The sequence below is a fragment of the Neophocaena asiaeorientalis genome, unplaced genomic scaffold (genome assembly GCF_003031525.2).
Source record: "Neophocaena asiaeorientalis asiaeorientalis breed wild unplaced genomic scaffold, Neophocaena_asiaeorientalis_V1.1 scaffold114, whole genome shotgun sequence".
NCBI classification, from domain to species: domain Eukaryota; kingdom Metazoa; phylum Chordata; class Mammalia; order Artiodactyla; family Phocoenidae; genus Neophocaena; species Neophocaena asiaeorientalis.
In genome coordinates this window covers 11,610,897-11,630,359 of record NW_020173116.1, presented here as the reverse complement: position 1 = coordinate 11,630,359, position 19,463 = coordinate 11,610,897, and the positions used below count along the sequence as shown (strand labels likewise).

At 46.2% G+C, this 19,463-nt stretch overlaps 1 protein-coding gene across 17 annotated transcripts in view; it reads right to left on the bottom strand.

Annotated features, from left to right (window-relative positions):
• Window positions 1-1,775: 1,775 nt before the first annotated feature.
• The window catches only part of MAP4K4 (mitogen-activated protein kinase kinase kinase kinase 4), a 172,066-nt gene continuing 154,378 nt past the window's right edge, over window positions 1,776-19,463 (bottom strand). For 11 of the 17 annotated variants that reach the window (XM_024743672.1, XM_024743676.1, XM_024743669.1 and 8 more), the window contains 9 exons: window positions 17,466-17,583; window positions 16,982-17,152; window positions 12,524-12,667; window positions 9,618-9,752; window positions 7,083-7,183; window positions 5,489-5,662; window positions 4,794-4,953; window positions 4,005-4,144; window positions 1,776-2,407 (listed from right to left, as the gene is read on the bottom strand). In XM_024743672.1, coding sequence (XP_024599440.1) covers window positions 2,324-2,407; window positions 4,005-4,144; window positions 4,794-4,953; window positions 5,489-5,662; window positions 7,083-7,183; window positions 9,618-9,752; window positions 12,524-12,667; window positions 16,982-17,152; window positions 17,466-17,583 — 1,227 coding nt within the window. In that variant the 3' untranslated portion in view covers window positions 1,776-2,323. The remainder of the gene's footprint in view (window positions 2,408-4,004; window positions 4,145-4,793; window positions 4,954-5,488; window positions 5,663-7,082; window positions 7,184-9,617; window positions 9,753-12,523; window positions 12,668-16,981; window positions 17,153-17,465; window positions 17,584-19,463) is intronic. The other 6 variants (XM_024743681.1, XM_024743670.1, XM_024743677.1 and 3 more) reach the window with 1 other exon arrangement.

Here is a 19,463-nt window from a genome sequence, read left to right as displayed (position 1 = left end):
CTTACAGACACTGAGCTTCAAGTCTGGATGATGCAGACCATGAGGCCTCATCCCTTTTTGTATCTTCCATGTCGGTATCAGAAGTTTAGTATTTTTTTTTTCAAAGACACCTGCCCAACTTTTACCTTTCGCTAAAGTCACGGGAGGGGGCTACAACTGACCCCGCCACGTGGTCCTTTCTCCTCCTGGTGCACGTGTTCACTGAGGCACATTTCGTCTTGGGTCAAAAGCCAAACCGAGTAGGGAAGCGCCAGCAGTGAAGTGACTGTGACTGTCGTCCCGTGGCGACCGAGTCTGGCCTGTCTCAGAAGTCCCTTCCGAGGGTGGGATTAACTCCCCAATCTTCTCTATGTTCGGTATGAATTAGTAGAAAACAACTATCTCTTTCTGCCTTAGACATCAGCACCACACCGAAGTCTCACACACGGAAAACCTGTTTCCCCGGCCTTATCCTTCCAGTACGGGGGCGGGTTTTCTCAGCGGGTCCTGTTGTGGCGCGTGTACCGCGACCAGCTGTTGTTTCTGCGTTTGCGAGTGTATGTACTTTTCACTAGGGTTTGAAATTCACAGGAGAGCCTCTGGCAAAAATGCTGACCCAGGAGGAAGAGAATGACGAGTCAAAATGGATGCCAAATGGGATGCGAATGCCGGGCCAAGCCTCAGCAAACAGGTGCAGGTGATTGTCGGAGGAAAACCTCCACTTACACGTCACAAAAGAAAATTCGCCACGGAGGAGGAGTAAGCCTATGAAACACCGAGCTTTTGTTTGGTGGATGCAACACTCCCATCAGAACTCAACAACAGGAAAGGTGGACGGCAGAGCCATGGTGCGGAGCACTGCTCCTCTACCAAGCGATTAGATCCTCAGAGGAAGCGAGTGACCAGAAGCCATGAAACCAATTATTACCCAAGACATTTATTACAAATGTCATGAACATATGCATAAAGTAAAACTGGTTTAGAAAACAGAGAGAGAACGGGAGAGCAAGGGAGAGAACGAGAAAAGCCAGGGCTTTGATGTCACACCCAAAACACAGGAAGATGCTATCTTATGAATGAGCAGTATTAACGACATTCTTAAAATAGTTTTAGTTGCATTTTTTAGAAAAAGGGAAATACCCCTGGCCCCAAGGAAAGGTTCCTGCAACACTGTGAACAGTTTGTGGGGCTGTCCCCATATGACCACCTGTCTGCAAACCCCGATTTGAGAACACTGAGGCCCCTCGTGCTCTGGGTGATGGCCGCCCGCCCACCACCACGGGTGAATCTGGTGGAAACAGCGCGATCTGCTCTCTCAACTGAGAAAGCAGACGCGCCCAGCGAGACAAGCCTCGTGGCTGTTTCCCATCTCCAGGGACAATTTCTCTTGTGCCTACTGAGACCTGTGACGAAATAAGTCAAACTTCAATTGGATAGTTTTGGTATTAAGATTAAATTAAACATTAATGTTTTCCTCCAAAAACATATAAACTAAACCACCTCTTAATGCATTAAAAACAATGAGGTAGGCGAAAAAATAAACACGTGGCTGAAAAAAAATTTTTTTTCCCTCCGCAAGTGCAGACCGTGGTGAAACTGCTGTTGCACTTCTAGGTTTAAACAAAAATTAAACCTTTGACTGAGGCAGTGCTAATACTGTCACACAACAAGGTTCTGGCCAGGATACAAATGCACACCTTTTCCTTTTTTTCTTTTTTTTTTTCTTTTTTTGAAGAATTATCTGCACATGATTTAGGCAAAATATGTACCCACCCACCCCGCCTCCCAAGCCCCAGCCACAAAAAAATTATCCTAGTAACTGTGTCTTTCACATTTTATAAATATTAACTTCTTAAACCTGCACCTTCTTCTTTGTCCACATATGGTCACATTACAAAAAAGAAATGTCAATTAAATACATTGTTAATGTTACTATATTAAATCTGCTCTTGGCTTCAGTGACCTGCTCGTCCGAGCACACTTTACACCCGCTGTGCCCACTTCTAACCACCCGCCGGCGTGTCTGTTCTCCACCTGCAGACACCCCGGGACAGAGTCACAGACGAGGAATTCTGGAGCTGGAGGGGAGGCGTTTGCGTTCTGCCTGATGCTTGATTCCAACACCGATAGCACCTGATGGTAGAGTCTCAACAGCACCAGCTGCGTTGCAGCCTTGATTTATTTCGAACAGGACAAGAAGAGAGTGGGGATGAACTGGTAAGAGCGGGCGGGAGGGGAGAGGAGACCCCCGCCCACGCGGCCTGGGCGTCTCCGAGCTCCAGTTGCCAGGAATTCCAGGTTCTCATCTCGATGACTCCGGGGCCGGCATCCCCGCCCGCCACTCCTACCAGCTCAGAAGAGAGGTCCTGCCCAGCGTCATGAAGTACACCTGGCTGCTGCCCCCGGATCGGACCGAGGCGAAGAACACCTGTAGGAGGAGAGGGGAGGAGAGGGAAGGAGAGGAGAGGAGAGGGGTCAGCAGGACCCTGGTCCCACAACCCCAGGGGCCCCTCCCAAAGGAAATCTGGGGTGATGTCCATTCGTCTGTGAAGGAGCCAGTTTTCATCTTGACCAGGAAGGCTCCTTAGCCAAGGGATGACTCCTCGTACGTCGTGCCCTATTGTGAGAACGCAGAGCAACAAAGGCGGTGTTCCCGAAACGTGATCATCTGTGTTCACCTCCACGGCTAATACCTTCTGAAAGATGAATGGGATTTTGGCAAACTCAGTGCGCAGAGGGGAGGCTCCTCAGCTACCTCGTTTCTCTCTTTTAGAAAATGAAGCTGAGATGTATTAGTTATTTCATATGACTCTACAGTCCAAGTAATATAATTTAGTTTTCTGCCTTTTATTAATAAACCCCGATGGATGTGACATCATGAAGGATAAAAATATTTAAATGCCTGAAGTTCAAAGAATATCATGGTTATGGCTCCACTGAACATACTTAGGAAAGCGTAAGCCAAAAAGCTGGCAGAATCCTGGGTTAGGTCTGGGGTTGTATGGATTTTCAAGGTAAAAGATCTAGGAGGTATTATGTAGGAAGACAAAGGCCAAGTACACCGGCAAATGGGCTAGAGGACGGCAGGAGGAAGTGGGCTGGTGGTGATGCAGCTCTTGAGGAGGAGAGCGCGTGGCCGGGCAGGAGGCCCAGCTGACAAGGAGAAGTGACAGCTCTCTTCCTCTGAGAGGTCAACCTGAGGTCTGCTTGCTAGGAGGTTTAATATGTTTTAACGTGAAGCAAAAGGGGGAAATGTTTCTAAGGCTGCAGTGGGCGGCCCCAGGTGGTCAGACGTATTTTTATTCAAGTGACGGAAGACAGAGAAATTTGGGCTTAGAAAAGGCCCGAGGGGTCAACACCCTTGGCCAGTGTCTGTTCCACTCCAAGGCTGATCTGGGGAGGGAGGGAGTCAATCCCAGAGAAGACAAGGATGCAGGCAGTTTCAAAAAGCAAAGGTTTTAACTGGGGCTTTGATGCCCCGGGGTCTCACCTGCAGGAAGTACGCCTACTTCTGCATAAAATGATCTCCCCTCTTAGGCATTTATGCCACACAAACAATGAAGTTATTTCACTACTCAAAAGGTAGACCAACAGTGGTGTATTTCTGGTACGTATCAGGGGAGAGGAAGTTTTACCCTGTTACTTAAATTTTCGCGCGGGTTCCTTCTAAACACAAAAGAATTCCATCCATCTAAACTGGTAGCTTTAACCTCCTCTATCCCTAAACCAAACGTAGCCTAGGCAGGCCACCTAATGGGAAAAAGAACCCCGAAAGACAAAAAACAAAACCCAACATAGGATGATTTCTGCAGAGATAAACATCTCCACCCCCTCAACAGAAACAAAATAAAATATATCATGACCTCCATACACAGGCCTAAAAAGTCACTGCTGAAAAGTTCCTTGATAAATTTATTTCAGAATCCATCAAAATCCCAAGGAAAGGCTTCACCAAACTTCATGGAAAATAAACCATTGCTAAAAGATAGTCGCAAACTAAAAAGAATCTCTAAGGAAGCCGTTACCTTGTCGTTGCGTTCACATAAGAATTTCAGTCTTTGAGCCCTTTTGTGCATGAACACACCGTCCAAGTGGCCGGTCTCCACAGACCGGATCTCTATGGCCTTTTCTCCCCAGCCCATCGTCTGATTGGATCGAATATACGCTTTTTGAGAGGAGAAAACACATATTGTTAAAGGTAAGAAAACAGCCGTGGAAAGAAACTGCTCAGGTCGGTCTCTCTCTCTCTCTCTCACGCCAGAGCATCACCCGCCCCCCCCACCCCCACCCCATAGCTTAGCTCGTATTTTCATCACACTAGTTACCAGGGAGGCAGCGAGAAGGAAAGCCAAGCGGACAGAACCAGTGACGTAACTGCAATTAAACCAAAACAGTTTGGGGACATAAACTTGGAGCCGTGAGGGTTCCAGAGGTCAGCCTTCGCTGCTGAACGCACAGGGACGGTCAGGGGGCCGAGTGTCGACTGCGGCTGGGCCACGGAATGGCAAGAGTGATCACTTACCCTTCTGTCTCCCCTCACTTCCCGCACATCAGTCAACAACTACACCTGCCCTACTTCCCCTGGCTGTCTTAAAGATTAAATGAAGGACTGTGAACAACAGAGTTTTAAAAAATAATTCCTTGGATTTTGTCCTAACTAAGACTATTACGTGTGTCACGGTCTACAATCTAACTTTCCACCATCTACTGCCAGCCACTCTGTTAAGTGGCCAGAGGGTCTGAAGAACACGTAAAATCAGTACGCAAACCACACGCCTCTTTAGGAAAGGCCTCTTCCTGTCAGGGACGCGCACCTACAGACGTTGGCATCTCTCCCCACTGCAGAACCACATCCTTGGTAATCCTTCCATAGGTGTTCACATAGACCCCTTCGTCTTCATAGCACACCAGAAGCTCCATTCCATCCGTGTTGGGGAGGATGATGATTGCGTGGGGTTTGATGCTACACTGGATCTAGAGAAGAGGAACAAAGCACAGGCAAGCATGTCTGTGGCTACTTCTACCCCTGCAAAAGGGCTCAATAAGAATGTCTTGGGGAATGCGCTGGTTCAGATTCCTGGTGACAAACACAACACTGGATAACACTGTGGAAAACCCATGTGATATACGTATGTATCTAAAAGTCCACCTTTGATAGGTCCTATAATCTACGAGTTCACGTTTTCGGAGCCCCTGGAACACATTTGGAGTGGGGGCTCCATTTAATCAATCATGTTCCTCTAACCAGTCCCGGCCCACGGAGGTTCTGACCTGACAGCAGCTGCCCGACCCTCCCGTGTTAGTGAAAGCAGGGCGAGGAGGTTTTCAGGAGAGCTTCGGAGCCAGGAGGGTGGGTCTCCACTTGGCTCGGAGCAGAGTGCTACTGAACAGGGGCGCCATTTAAATACTCACCCCCACAGCACAGGGAAAGCAAGGGATCCCTGCTTGTGTTAGCTCCCTAAGCAGAGTAAAGAAAAAAGTCAAAGTAAAATGAAGCCTGTCAACCAACCATAGAGTGTGGGTTCTTTCTTACGTGTGTCGGTAGATAAATGTCATAGACTGATCCTGAATCCACGTCAACAGCATGGAATCCGGCACAGGATCCATAGATCACTTTCAACCTCTGGCCTTCCTCAACAGTGAGATCCACCAGTAATGGCTTATGCACCAAATCTCCAAATGACTACAAAGAAGCAACGGAGAGAGCAGCCGTGAGACGAAGCAGAACTTATTTCTGACGGTTCAAACTGGAGGAGCTAGACCCAGGCACGCCGTTACTCAATTACTGAACCACCCTGGCAAAAACCGTAAGCAAAACTACTCTGCACAGTAAGTCTTTAAGTTATCTTGCTCTTATCTGTCAGTCAGCACCAGCTGCTCCAACGCAGACGGTGAGGAGAGAGAGCTGCCGTACGATACACGTTATCAGTGTGATCATCACAGTCTCTGCTGAGCTACTCAAACCTCCACTTTAATTTTCCAGCTAGAGTGATAAGGCTAACGAGAGGCTACCATGTACCGTAACAGCCTGGGCGGCCTCAGTTTTCCCTTAACGTCAACACGTATAGCTCATAAGGCAGATGTGAATACGGTATTTATTTATAAAAGCAACGAGTACAGTTCCTGGTACCTGGTACATGAAGGGAATTAAGACCAGATCTCAGAAGATAATTGTAACTACACAATCGACAGCTTTTAGTCAGTAATATGTGGCTTTGTTTATTTTTTAAAGCAAATATGATAACCCCATTTATACTGCTTTACTGGGGAATCAAGGCAATCTAAATACGTCCATCTTCCAAATAATGGAAGCCGCCCCTTAATAAAATATGTCAAAACTGTTTAAAAACATAAGTAAATAGAATCTTTTTGGATACAAAATTCTTAACTTCTTCCCCTGCCCTAAAACAGCCCCGGGGGACAATGCTTAAGGTTTTTTGTCTAATATCAGAAATGATGTTATTAAGTGATACATCATATCTAATGTTATAGTAATATCATTTTCAATTAAGAATTTTATAAATTTGTATCTAGTGCAAACTCTAGAAGTATAAAAAAGAAATATTAAAAATATCCACAAAAATAACTGCTAATATTTTTCTACAGTATCTTTCTTTGAACAAAAATGGTATATTATACATATTTTAATACTTGTTCTATTTAATGTGTAATCATGCATTCCTTGTGTCATCAAGAGTTTCTGCAACTTCATTTCTAAATAGTCCTCTACTGAATAGATATACCTTAAAGCTGCCTGTTGCTGGATACCTGTCAAAAACATAAACATCTACATCTTTATACACGTCCATGACTTTAGGTGGAAAGTCAGGTCTGCTTTTTAAATGGAGGTGGTGTCAGTCTGTCCTTTCAATCCACGTGTCTGCCCAACATTCCACTCCTCTCTCACACTCCGAGGACTTAGAAAGCCGATAGCTCAGCTTGTTCCATTAGAAATGGCCTCTCGCATGACAAAGTTATACCAATATCAGCACATGCTTTTAAAAGATCAGTTGTAACCATTCGGGGTTGTCACACGTATTCCCTGGCTCTCGGCCACAGCGTGCACGGCTGATGCTACTTTTAAGTGCACTTGATGTTGTTACCTTAAAGGCCATAAATTTGTGATATGGCTTGGGTGCCCACGCATACACTTCCACAGAACTCTTCAAAGCAATGACCAGAAACTTGATTCTTTCATATTTTACTGCAACAACAAATAAGAGGAGCACAGGTCAGTATCAATGTGGGCTCTAAATTCTTTCAGCTGTCCTCTGCAAACTCTAAATATGCCTTCTGCTGAGCCACCAAACCAACAAAAGAAAATTGCTGCTGAGAGGTCAAGCCTCGTGGTTCACTTTTCCGATTCTTTAATGTACAATTCAGGCTGTTCCCATCCTCCTCCATGTTGTGTTGGACTCAACTCCATACCCTGGTTGCCATCGATGAGCACTTTCGCTGATGTCCCTAACCTTACCACCTTGAGGGCTCAGTACTAGTTCAAAAGGATAATGATGTGATTTATCAGACAAGAGGGTCCTGAATCCCAGCAAGAGGTCAAATCTTCCACGTGGCCTTTCCTGAGTCCTGCGTGGGGCTTACAGATGGAGGAACACAGAAGGCTACGACAAAATACTCATCAACTGAGTTTGAGTTCTATCTATTTCTGTGTACAAGATCAAGTATCATTTCAAACCACTTCCTGAGCTATAGAGACAATAGTAATTGCTAGGATTTTAGTTAAAGTTGTGTACTAAAAGTAAAGAAAATCTCTCTTTAACTTTTATATATATATATATATAGGCCTCGTTTACACAGCTGTTTCAGTCCTCTTCACAGCCAGCAACTCCGCTTAGAGCAGATACCCGGAAGGGCCCTGGCCACATCTGACTTACTGGCTGGTGCAGACTCCCGGTGTTTTCATGGGCTCTCTAAACCGCAGCACTCCGCCTTTGACCATGAGACTTGATAACTCTCCTTGTCATTTCATGTATTGTCACTATTCAAGTGAATCACATGACTATTAAGATACAAAGGATTATAAGAGGCCATCGAAAGCAGTGCTGATGGGATAGAATTTTCTGTGATGGAAAGGGTTTATGTCCACCCTGCTGATACGACAGCCACTAGTTACATGGGGCTACTGAGCACCTGGAATGTACTCATGTCACTGAAGAAAGAAACTGTAACGTTTATTTCATGATAATTAATTTACATATAAATTTAAATACCCACCCCCCACCCCGCCTTCTGAGCCCGGCTCAGGTTAACACATCTGCCTCTCACTCTCCTGTAGGGTCATCTATTCAGAGCCATTTCATTACATTTAGCCTTAGACGATTTCAGTTACTTATCAACAAATAAAAACAGTACACAGGGGCTTCCCTGGTGGCGCAGTGGTTGAGAGCCCGCCTGCCGATGCAGGGGACACAGGTTCGTGCCCCGGTCCGGGAGGATCCCACATGCCGCGGAGCGGCTGGGCCCGTGAGCCATGGCCGCTGAGCCTGCGCGTCCGGAGCCTGTGCTCCGCAACAGGAGAGGCCGCAACAGTGAGAGGCCCGCGTACCGCAAAACAAACGAACAAACAAAAAACAGTACACAAAAACACAACACAGAAAATTCTAATCCCGAAATCTATACCGAGGTGATAGAGCCCTGCAGGATCACTCAGAATCAGTCCACTATCGGGGTGGCAGCCGTACTCATCAGTAACCAATGAGCTGAGGGCCGTGGACAGGTTACATAAACAAGACGACAACGCCAAGGATGTAACATCCCTGGGAGCAGAGGCACTGACTACAGTATGTAGTTTCATAAACACAGAGGAAAAGAAAACACACAAGCAGAAATCAACATTCAATACACCCCTTACGTTGCTCAGTCTTAAGTATACAGTCTCTGTATACTTAAGACTTGTACCATTTGCTAACCTTCTCAATCTCCCATTTCAAATTCAATTAGAACACATCATCTTGCCCATAAAACTGTAACTGGGCTAAGCTCCATTATTTCCCCTTTATTTCCAACACTAGTACCTATATTTTGATTTTCTTCCCCAACACGAAAAAGCTTATTTTGGTTTTGTTCTTGTGAGATCTTATTTCACGAGAAGCACGGCAGGCATGTTGAGGAGAAAAGAACAAAACGGTTGCCATGAAACACTGACTGGCCAGCAAGATTCATTTCTTAGTGATGAGCAGAGTAGCCCTGCACAGCGCATTTAATTCGAACCAACAGGCCACAGCTACTTGGGCAAACTCTCAAATGTTCAATCAGTGACTGCCAAGGACCCAGAGTCCTCCAAGTGAGGACAAGCCTACAGCGCAGAGGAGGAGTCCGAACGTCTCTCCTCTGGCAACGCTCCCTTCTTCTCTGCCAAGATGTGAGCCACATCTTACAGAGTGTGGATTGTCCAAGGAAAGGGTGAGAAGAGGCTCACGACGGACGGCAGGGACAGCGGAGTTAAGATTAACTGCAGGCCTCAGGATTAGAAGGTGCCTCAGAAACGCCCTGATCCAGAAATGCGTTACAAGTCTCAGAGACAAGTTCATTACTGAAAGCTTCAAAAACACATGGATTTTAAATGGAAGATTAATTAAACCTTGGCAAAACAAAACCCTTACGCCCGTCGTGGGACTTACCGACTTTATAGTGGACGCATCCTTCCAGATCTCCCACGGTCGTCCAACCCTGCTTCTTCTCAACTTCTGGATCGTTGTGAAGTATTTTATTTCTTAACCAGGACAAATAGTAGACACGTAACTTATCCTTTTTGCCTAGCAAAACAAATATAAGTACTTTACATGCATATTCAAAAGTAGATATCATCATTAACAACAAGAGTAACCAAAAGAAACTGCAATAAACAATAAATGTCATCCCCCCAGGGAACCGTTTTGTAACAGTTTCACTAGCAACTCAATTCAAGCTATTGTCATCTGATTCTCAAAACCCTCTAGTGTAACTATTATTTCCCATTTGAGAGCACCAAAGGGTTTCACAGATCACCCAACTTGGGAACTTGAACCCAGCCATAAACTGGAGATGGGCACAACTTACTGAGCTAACAGAAGACTCACACCCAGAACACGTAAAGAACTCCTATACATCAATTAGAAGAGAGATAACCTAGCAGAAATATTGAGCGAGCGCCTAGAACAGACAAAAGATGTTATCGCATAGACTCATAAAAAGGTACTTGCTCTCAACAGTCTGAAAAGGATACAGACTGCGTAAGCCCACCTATGACATTCTGGAAAAGGCAATATCGAGACAGTAAAAAAAGACCAGCGGGTGCCAGGGGCTTTGAGGGAGGAGGGAGGAGGTGGAGAACCAGAGGGTTTTTAGGGCAGTGGAACTAGTCTGTATGAAGCTGTAACGGTGGGTAAAATTATGCGTGGGTCGAACCCAGAGCGCGCACACACACACACAGAACGCTAACGCAAACCGTGGACTTCAGCTAACCTGTTAGCTAAAGTATTAATATTGGTTCATCCGCTGTAACAAATGTACCACATTAATGCGAGAGAATAGGGGAAACTGGAGAGGGCCAATATGGGGACCGTCTACACTTTCTGTTCAATTTCTGTGTAAACGTAAAACTGCTCTAGGAAAAGAGCAGTGTTCTAAGGTGTTCAAAGTCAGAACAGGGCTTCCCTCTGGGGAGGAGGGGCAGCGCAGGGGAGCCACCGGGGGGCTGGGATGGCTCCCCTCGTCCCCAGGGTGGGGGGCTACGTGCATGAGTTCTAACTGTGACTCTTCACGGAGCTGTACACCACTTATACGTCTGTGTACTTTCTGTGTCATGTCTTATACTTCAACACAACCTTATTAAGTTTTGAAGAATTTTTGAATGTGGGAAAATACTCAATGTATACTCAATGTATTAAGTGAAACAAAGATGACATCGTTTTATGTACAGTGTTTTATTCCCACGCTATGAGATATATTTACAGAAACGAGGAGGGGGAAATACAATAAAATGTTAACAAGAGGTATCTCTGAGATGGGGGTTACATTCTATTTTATTCTTCCTAAGTTTTTTCCTGTTTTCGAAGTTGCCTACAACTGACATGTATTAATTACTTTTATGATTTTGAAAACCACTGAAAGCTATAAAGAGGAAAAGAATACCGAAAAGTCGGCCAAAAAAATGGTTATCAGTTGATTACTGATCCCCATGAATCATCTTGCTCACTGGATCACAAAATGACGTTTAAACCATTTTTTAGCAGATTTATTTTTCCTACGATTCTAAAACTTATCTTCCATCACTTAAATTAAAGCTCAAGTTTTAAACGGCTGTTTTCTCATTTAAGTAAGAGACGGACGGCGGACGGTGAAATTTCTGCATTTCAATGAACATCTTTACTTAAACCAAAAGCCTATTTGAAAACTAAAATAACCCCCAGAAATTTGTTACACATAAATAAATGTAACAAGTTTGAGTCAGCAGGTAATTAAATCAAAATCACTGCTGTTATCAGAGGACAGGTCTTACACTCCTACATACTCTTTGACCCCAGCAAAACCACAAATTATTAGGAGATTATGATCTAGGCAACATGGATTCATATGCCCGATGGTTAAGTGAGCTGCAAAGATACTTGTGAAAAATGTTTACATGAGAGGGAAAAAAAGGAATAAATGGAAAGACTAACAACAGAAAATAGGCAACAAACTATAGTACGTCTATGCAAAGACACATCCTGTAGCCGTGCAGAAATGGGTACCATGAAGGAACATTCAGGGACAGGAGAGAGTAGCCCACAAGGTTTGGACAAACAAGAAAGGACGGGATACACTTAAACTTCAGGGCAGTGGCTACCAAGGGCAAGTAGACGCCAAATGTATGCACAGCAGTGTATTCTAACATCTGTTAAAAACTATCTTGTCAGTATATGGGTGTCGTATTATTCTCTCAGTGTTTGAAATGTTGCGTAACTATTTTTATGGAGATTTCTACCCCCTAAGTGTGTATTCTGAGTGTGTGTATGCTTAAAAGACTGGAAATTAAAAACTGAAGTTAACAGATGTTATCTTCGGATAATTTTACTATTTATTTCTCCCATTTGCTTTTCTGCAGTAGTTTCTTACTTTCTACAATGAACACATATAATTTATACTAAGAAAAATGCTCTTTCTAAAAAGACACTTATAGTAAGTGTTGACTGACGTTAAAAAAAAAACCCACGATACTTTTACCATCAATGGCAAAGAACAGTTCCTTGTGCGTGAGAGAGCCCTGTGGAAGGAAGTGGACATAAACCCACACTCTGAATGGGACAGGCAGCAGAGGGCGGCAGCAGGGTGAAGTAGGAAGTGCAGGTTCCTGTGCTCCCCGGGACCTCTCAGCAGAGCCCCAGGCAAATGTGTACACGTGGGTCCCCTCTGAATACATTTTCCTACCGTGTTACTGTAAAATCACGCTACGGTTCTAGGTCATTTAGCTATTACTTCAGAAAAGGAACTCACTCGAGTTCTGTGCCACCGAGTACCACGTTTTTAAACAGTGCTGGGGGCCTGCTTTCCCCGAACACACGCTTACCAGATATTGTCACCAAGACATTCAAGCCTTCCAGGACGTCCATCTGTTGAAATCGTCTTCTGTTGATCAGAGGATACACCTTCCCTTGGCCACTTCTGTCCAGCAGCATCAGGCCACTCTCTGTACCCACCAACAAGTTCACTCCTATTTGAAGGACACAGAAAGCCCACAATTTTACACTGTGCTTTGACAAACAGCCTTGTATGGAGCGCACAGCAAAGCTTATCTGGAAGAGTGGTTTCCTCAAGCCACCCACAGACAGAGCTTAAAGTACCCAAACTGCAACAAATCGTCACAGAAGAGAGAGGATGAAATACTCACTTACATGTAAAAAAGGATCTACGGGGGGGCGGGGGGGGGGCAACGAGCCCGCCTCATCCCCCTGATTACCTTCACCACCCTCCAGTTTCCGGTTCTTCCTCAGTTGCCCCAGGACGTCCCAGCCCACCGTCTCCTGGGTACCACAGACTCTCCATCTCATCCGTCACATCAGACACCCGAACAAACCTTCATCTGATGTCACGATCCCCGCCTGCTTCCTTCACCTGTCTTTGCACGGGAAAACTTCTAGAACGAGCCATACACAGCCCCCTTAGTCCTTAACAGTTTGTGACTGCTCCGGCGTCTATCACTCAGTTTAAGGTTTTCTTAAAGACCACCCTCCATCATCCTTAAGAAAGGAACAGCTGCATTCGGTCCTGCGGTTTCTCACCAGCAGTGCACGTGCGCAGGCTGGGGGCGGGGCGTGCCTGCCGGCCGCGGGCCCATCCCGGCTCCACCCTCTCCAGCCTCGTGCGGTCTCCCCCTGGTCTCCACGCACCTTCTCTGCTTCCTAAGCGCGGGCGTCTCCCTTGCTGTCTGTCTGTCTGCTGGAGCAGGATCTCAGAACCAGAAACTCCTGGTTCCACCCCCAACTCCAGGCTCGTCTCCATCCACTTCCAGTCCTACCGAGACCAGCCCCTCGAGCCCTGACGTTTCTATCAGCAGCAGCGCCAGCACAGCTGCTCCATGAAACTAGCCAAGCTGACCCCGCCCGAGAAGACCCCCCTCACGTTCCTGTTCCTCCGCTCTCCCCGCTTCAGGCTCCGGCGGCCTCACACCGACCGCAGACGGGTAGAGGCCTGAGGTGAGGCTGCTGCGACCCCCGCCCTCCCTCTACTTTCTCGCGACTGTACCGCAAACAGCCCTAACCTTCCTGCAACACTCCTCGGGCCATACCGTGCCCTCAGAAACGGCTCCCACTCTCTCCGAGAGGGTACAGAAGCACCCATCCAGCATTCAGAACTCTCTGCCCCTCAAGCCGACTTTATCACTCACTTATTTCCCCAATTACACTGATTTCCTTGGTCTGTAACCTCGGTTGCCTAAACTAACTTGGTAACTGGTAGCACAGAGCACCTTGTACTCCTAGGGGATCGGGCACTTCTATGTTTGCACTGAGTCCCTGAACTGGATAATAAACTCGCTGAGTGAAGGAACGAAGTATGTGTGCTTTTACAAAGTAATCGCTCCATCGGTATTTTCAGGCAGATGGAATGACAGGGGAGAACAGCATATATTTCTTGAACCACGTTAACCATATTTACTCAGACACACACACACACACACACACACACACACACACACACCTTTCCAGAAAACTTCAAAAGAACAATTGTGAAGGCAACAGGAAAACACCCTCCTCGCCCCCGCTCAGCTCCATGCCTATTTGGTATTGAGTGGGGGAACCCTAGCACCAGGAGGACAGCATCTACCCAAGAACACCTTGTGAGGAAACCAGAAACACCTTTTGGGTCCTGGGGGACAGCGGGGAAGCTGGCATTTACACATGTACTCACATCACCGCTACTTTAGCAACTAACAGAGAGCCAGGCATGCGTGGATGCGGTTACCAAGACGCTGGAGCGCTGTACACTGCAAGCTAAGCTGCTGTCCAACTTTAGCCGACAGCCAAGGAGTTCACTCCGAAGGTCCCAGTTCATACGCTATTTCAGCATTTTCCTGGTCGACCTTCCATATTGAGAAGCTAAAAAGAATCTACGTCAACTACCCAAATGTGTAATAACTACACCAAATACGACGAGCATTGTGAAATCTATTATTTGTGGTTTCCAAAAACAAACACCATTCAAACCTCCATCAAGGGTTTACGGCAAGAAAGATTCAAACGAGCTGAAAAAAGTCTTCACATACACAAAAATTGTAGCTATTTTAGCACTTACCACATTTTCCAATTCTCCAAGAACTGTGTCATTTTGTAAAATACTGAGCGCTAGCAGTCAAAAGAATACAGACAGTCACTGGAAAATAGCAACCTTGGAAATTATGGGCCTATGAAAAAAACTGTGGCCTGCTGCACCAACCGTTTTTATAAATGTACTTTTTTTAACCTTACAACTGTTAGTTATCATTAAACTTTACAATGCTAATTGTTCAAAGGTAAGCAGGGCTAGGAACTGCAATTGTATCCGCAGGAATCTGGTGCAGGGTGATGGAAGAAATGGCTAAGAGCTCTATAACATGTGATTTAAAATTTCCTTTCAATTCTACGATGAATTACACTGTGGTCAAAGCAGCAAAGTAAGTGCACACAATTCTTCATGATCATAAGAATGGAAACTACTATCACATCCAAAAGATGTGTTAAAATAATTCTGGCTGTGAATAAGGAGAAATTGCCTTACTAAAAAATTAAATAAATATGCAGTAGTTTACAAAACAAAAGTCAGTTCAGTAAGATGAAGGATGCTCCCTGCAAGCGTTTTCTAGGAAGGTACACAAAAAACTAACCTAACGCGGGTCAGCGAAACACAAATGCGTCAATTTCACCGTTTCAAGAGCACTGCAGCCTCGTCTGGACCTCCCCTTCTTGTCAGGCTACAGCTCTCATAGCACATGCTTTAACTTTTCTGGGTCTATGTCTTTGAGAGACTTATTTTTAACTTCACTTAAAAGGTAACTCATGACAGCTATCCCAAGCAGTTTAAGGAAATCCACCAGTGATGTATGTGACCCAGACACGGGGCAACTCAAACACACTCGGATATAGAAGTCACCTATTTTAAGTCACCTCCCTCTCTCTTAACATGATGAAACAGAGAGTTCTACTGCATTTTAAAAGACACAGGCTTGAGAGAGTCACCTATTTTTCTCAGAGGTAGTGAAGAAGTTAATTAGGAAAAAGAAGGATTTTAGTTTTAAAAAAAAAAAATCAGATAATGGCACACAGAATGGGGCCCAGCACTTCGCAGGACATTAGAGGACTATAAATTAAGTGTGACACAGCTACCAAGGGCAAACATCCTAGGCACAAACTACTTCGCCAATTTGGAAAGAACATATTTAACATTACTTCTACGCTGAACATAATGTCATCATTTTGATGATATAAACACCCCCAAGAAGGCCTTTAATATGAAGAAAACCGTGCCTGCAATGGGCAGAGACGGCTCTTCCAAAGCCCTCGGGGGAGCGGGGGTAGGGGCTCACGGAAGGGGCAAGGGAAGCCAGGACGGACCAAGGCCCAGAGTGTGGAAGAGGAGGACAGTCTATCAAGTTACGGGCCCTTCCGGAACACCAGGAGGGAGGACCATCTCGAGGTTCAGCAGGGGAACCCTGAGGCCCTCGTGGCTGCTTCCATCGCCCTGGGCCAGGCGAGGGGCCGGAAGTGAGAAGAGCTGATGGGGTCACAGGGGAAAGGCAGAGCCATCATGGACACGCCAGGAGAGCCTGTGAGAGGATGTGCTGTGTCCTCATGCGTTTACACGGCAACGTCCAAGAAGCAGGAAACTTTTCTGAATACAGTGGCAGGGCTCCTCCCCGTTTCAAACAGCCCATGGCAGGATTCCGGGAGTGTTAACAGGTGTGGCGCTGGAAGGCGTGGTTCACGCAAGAGCAGGCGCACCTGCGGGGCTGGGGGAGGCGTTGGACGGGGGTGACAGCCAGGAGGCGGCAGAGCCGTGCGCGCCGCAAACTCGGAGAACCCCTCTCGTGGTGCCCACACAAGCCTGCGTGGTGAGGCGGCTCACGGCCCCCTCCCGCAGACTCTCGGCCCTGGCAGACTGCTTCTAAGAGCTCCACTCAGATGTTAGGCCCAAGTCACAAAGAGCAAGGGAAAAATGATAAACTGAAACATTTAAAGAAAAGCAAATTCGACAAATTTCTTCATTCTCCCTATAAGTATGGGCCAAATCAAATGTCTTTCTCATTTTTCCCTTTTCTTCTTTATATGAACAAACGGAGATGAGTCAGTCTTTGCAACACCCGACGGCTGAAACAAGGGCAGGCCTGTGTGTGTCCCTGCAGGATTCCTGCAGGGACAGGGGACGGGGACGGACGTCAGGAGTCTTCCATCTCACCTGCCGATGACGCCTCCAAAATCACCTGCACTACCTATAAACGACCGGTCCACCCTTGAGACTAAAAGCGAAAGGGTCAGAGTCACAGTGAGATACCTACCCCACAAGGCAGCGCACAGAATCTCGGAGTTAAACCTCTTCTTGTATTTGCGAATCTCTGGGGTGTCGCTCTGTGGCCTAGTGTTGGTGGGGTTCACATTGACCACTGAGCCCTTCCGGGTAGGATCTTGCCTTATGGCCTCCGATCTCATTCCATCACAGGAAAATCCCACTGAAACACAGGACACTGGAATTATTTTGTGTCTCCACGGGCACTGGGCCTGCTCCCTTCCCCGCTACGCCTCAAGCAGATACTCAAGTCACAACCAACTCTGGGCCTAGGAAGAGAACTCTGTAAGGAATGTACATGGAAAAAGGAAATGACCCTGCAGCTCATTGCAAATAAGGCAGTGCAAGCGGGCTGGGCATCCGGTCCGAGGTCTGCGCCTGCCGGCCACCAGCATGCGTGCCCAAGCCACCAGAAAGAGCGGCGCAAGGCGCCCAAGCCCGCTCGTCAGCTGCTTTCCTGTTGCTGCTTTACTTACCCACAGAAGTCACTGTTGTCCCACTAGATGGAGAAATCTGTAGTAATCTGGGGTCTATAAAAGGTGTAAAGGAGGAGGAAGATTTGTGTTTCTGGAGTGTGCTACTAGCGGACTGAGTCTGCAATGTAAATTCAGGTGTGTTAATACAATGACAGTAAAGGAACAAACATAGAACACTTCAACCCACCTCTACAATGCACTGCTTCCCAATACAAAAGCCCTATCCCCCCGCTTCCTCCCCCAGAATGCTCCGGAGGTGCTTCTGCATGTGTAGCCCACACCCCCCAGCAAAGGCTGTTTAACCGGGAGCCAAAGAGAGCTACCCCTCTTTTCAGAAATATCGCTCCTCTAAGACGGAACACGCAAGCTACCAGCAAAATCTAGACTTCACGCTCCTCCGGTTTTTAATAAATAATTATAATGAAAACTCCTAAAGGAAGTTTGAAATGTCTTGATCTCAATTCATCAATTTTTGAATTTACTCTCCTGCCCCCCCCGCAAAAAGTCCAATGAATCTATGTTGGAATACTGGCAAATCTTCATTTTATACCGTTTCTTTTAAAGTGAGCCTCTTGCCAGAAAGCTACAGAAGCTTTGGCCACCATCATTATAGGTACATCACCATAAATCCACATCAAACAGGGGCTCATTAGCGACAGGTGTAAACACAGAGTAAGGCACAGCCTTTTGCTCTTTTAGGAATGGGAGTGCTTTGGTTAATAATGTAACTTAAGACAGAAGAAAAAAAAACGGCACGAAGGAAGTGAAACAAATTGTTAAGTGGAAATGTAATGACAATTAAAAACAAAACAAACAGAAAAATAAACTTGCCAGTTTAGTGAGTTAAGGGTTATTGTAAATACTACACATTAGAGCAAAATGGAGCCAAGTGTAAATATAAGAAGGGATGTAAGTGTAGGTGGGATATATAAACGGAGGAAAAATACCATGTCTGACCACGTGCTTTTGTCCTGTACCGTTGCACCCCCCTGGGCAGCTGAAGTCACAAGTCCTGCAGCCCACCCCCTCCTCAGCTCTCCCCTCCCACCTGACACAGCTGGCCTGCTGGCAGGCTTCCTGCCCAGGCCCACGATCTGGGGCCCATCCAGCCGATGGCGGCCAATGGGATGCCGAGCCTGCCTTGGCAGTCAACTTGCCCCTGGCTCCTCAAGGGGAGAGGATTATTCTGACTCTTTCTAACGAGGGAACCAAAATAGGACCAGGTGGGCAGGCCGGCAGTTCAGTGCTTTCATTGACACGACTGGCTGAAGCTACGTGCCACCTGCAACCTCCTTCAACTGTTAGACAAAGGCATTGAAACCAAAGCTCCCACAAAAACGATCACTTGCTTAACTAAGGACAGGGTGCCCACGGTGGACTGTCCCTGCACTTGGGGCATAACCCTGTTCCAACCAGCAAGAATCACCCAACCGGCACCCAGACTGAGAGCACATAGCCACGCCTTCGAACAAGCACACAGGATTTCCCATTCAAAATTTGAAATTAAAAGCACGCTCAGTTCTTTGCCTTTCTTGTTTAACATCCTAATTTTCTAGGTTTCCCCCAAAAGCAATTTGGCCTCTTAAACTCTGAGTGATGGTATATTTCAAGGAGAGAAATCCTTCAACAAGGTTGGCAAAAATAAATGAGTAACCAACCAACAACGCCCACCCCCTCCCCCCACTCCCCGAAACAAACAAACAAAAAAGATCCAGCCCTTTTGGAAGGAGGGCCCTGTACAGAGCAACACATTTATCCCGATAAGGCCAAGTCTGCTTAATCAAATGTTTCTTATATTTGATGTACTGGATAAAAAGAATGAAAAAGGCAGATTCCACAAATGACTACCAGAATTTCATGCCAAATACATAATGCATCTGAGAACACAGCGATCATTTTAGACTTTTTTTTGAAAAATAAACTGAATGAGGAAAGCCATGCAACTACACTTATCTAGAGAAAGGTAAACAGTGAACTGGCAAGTTTGGGGGGAGATGG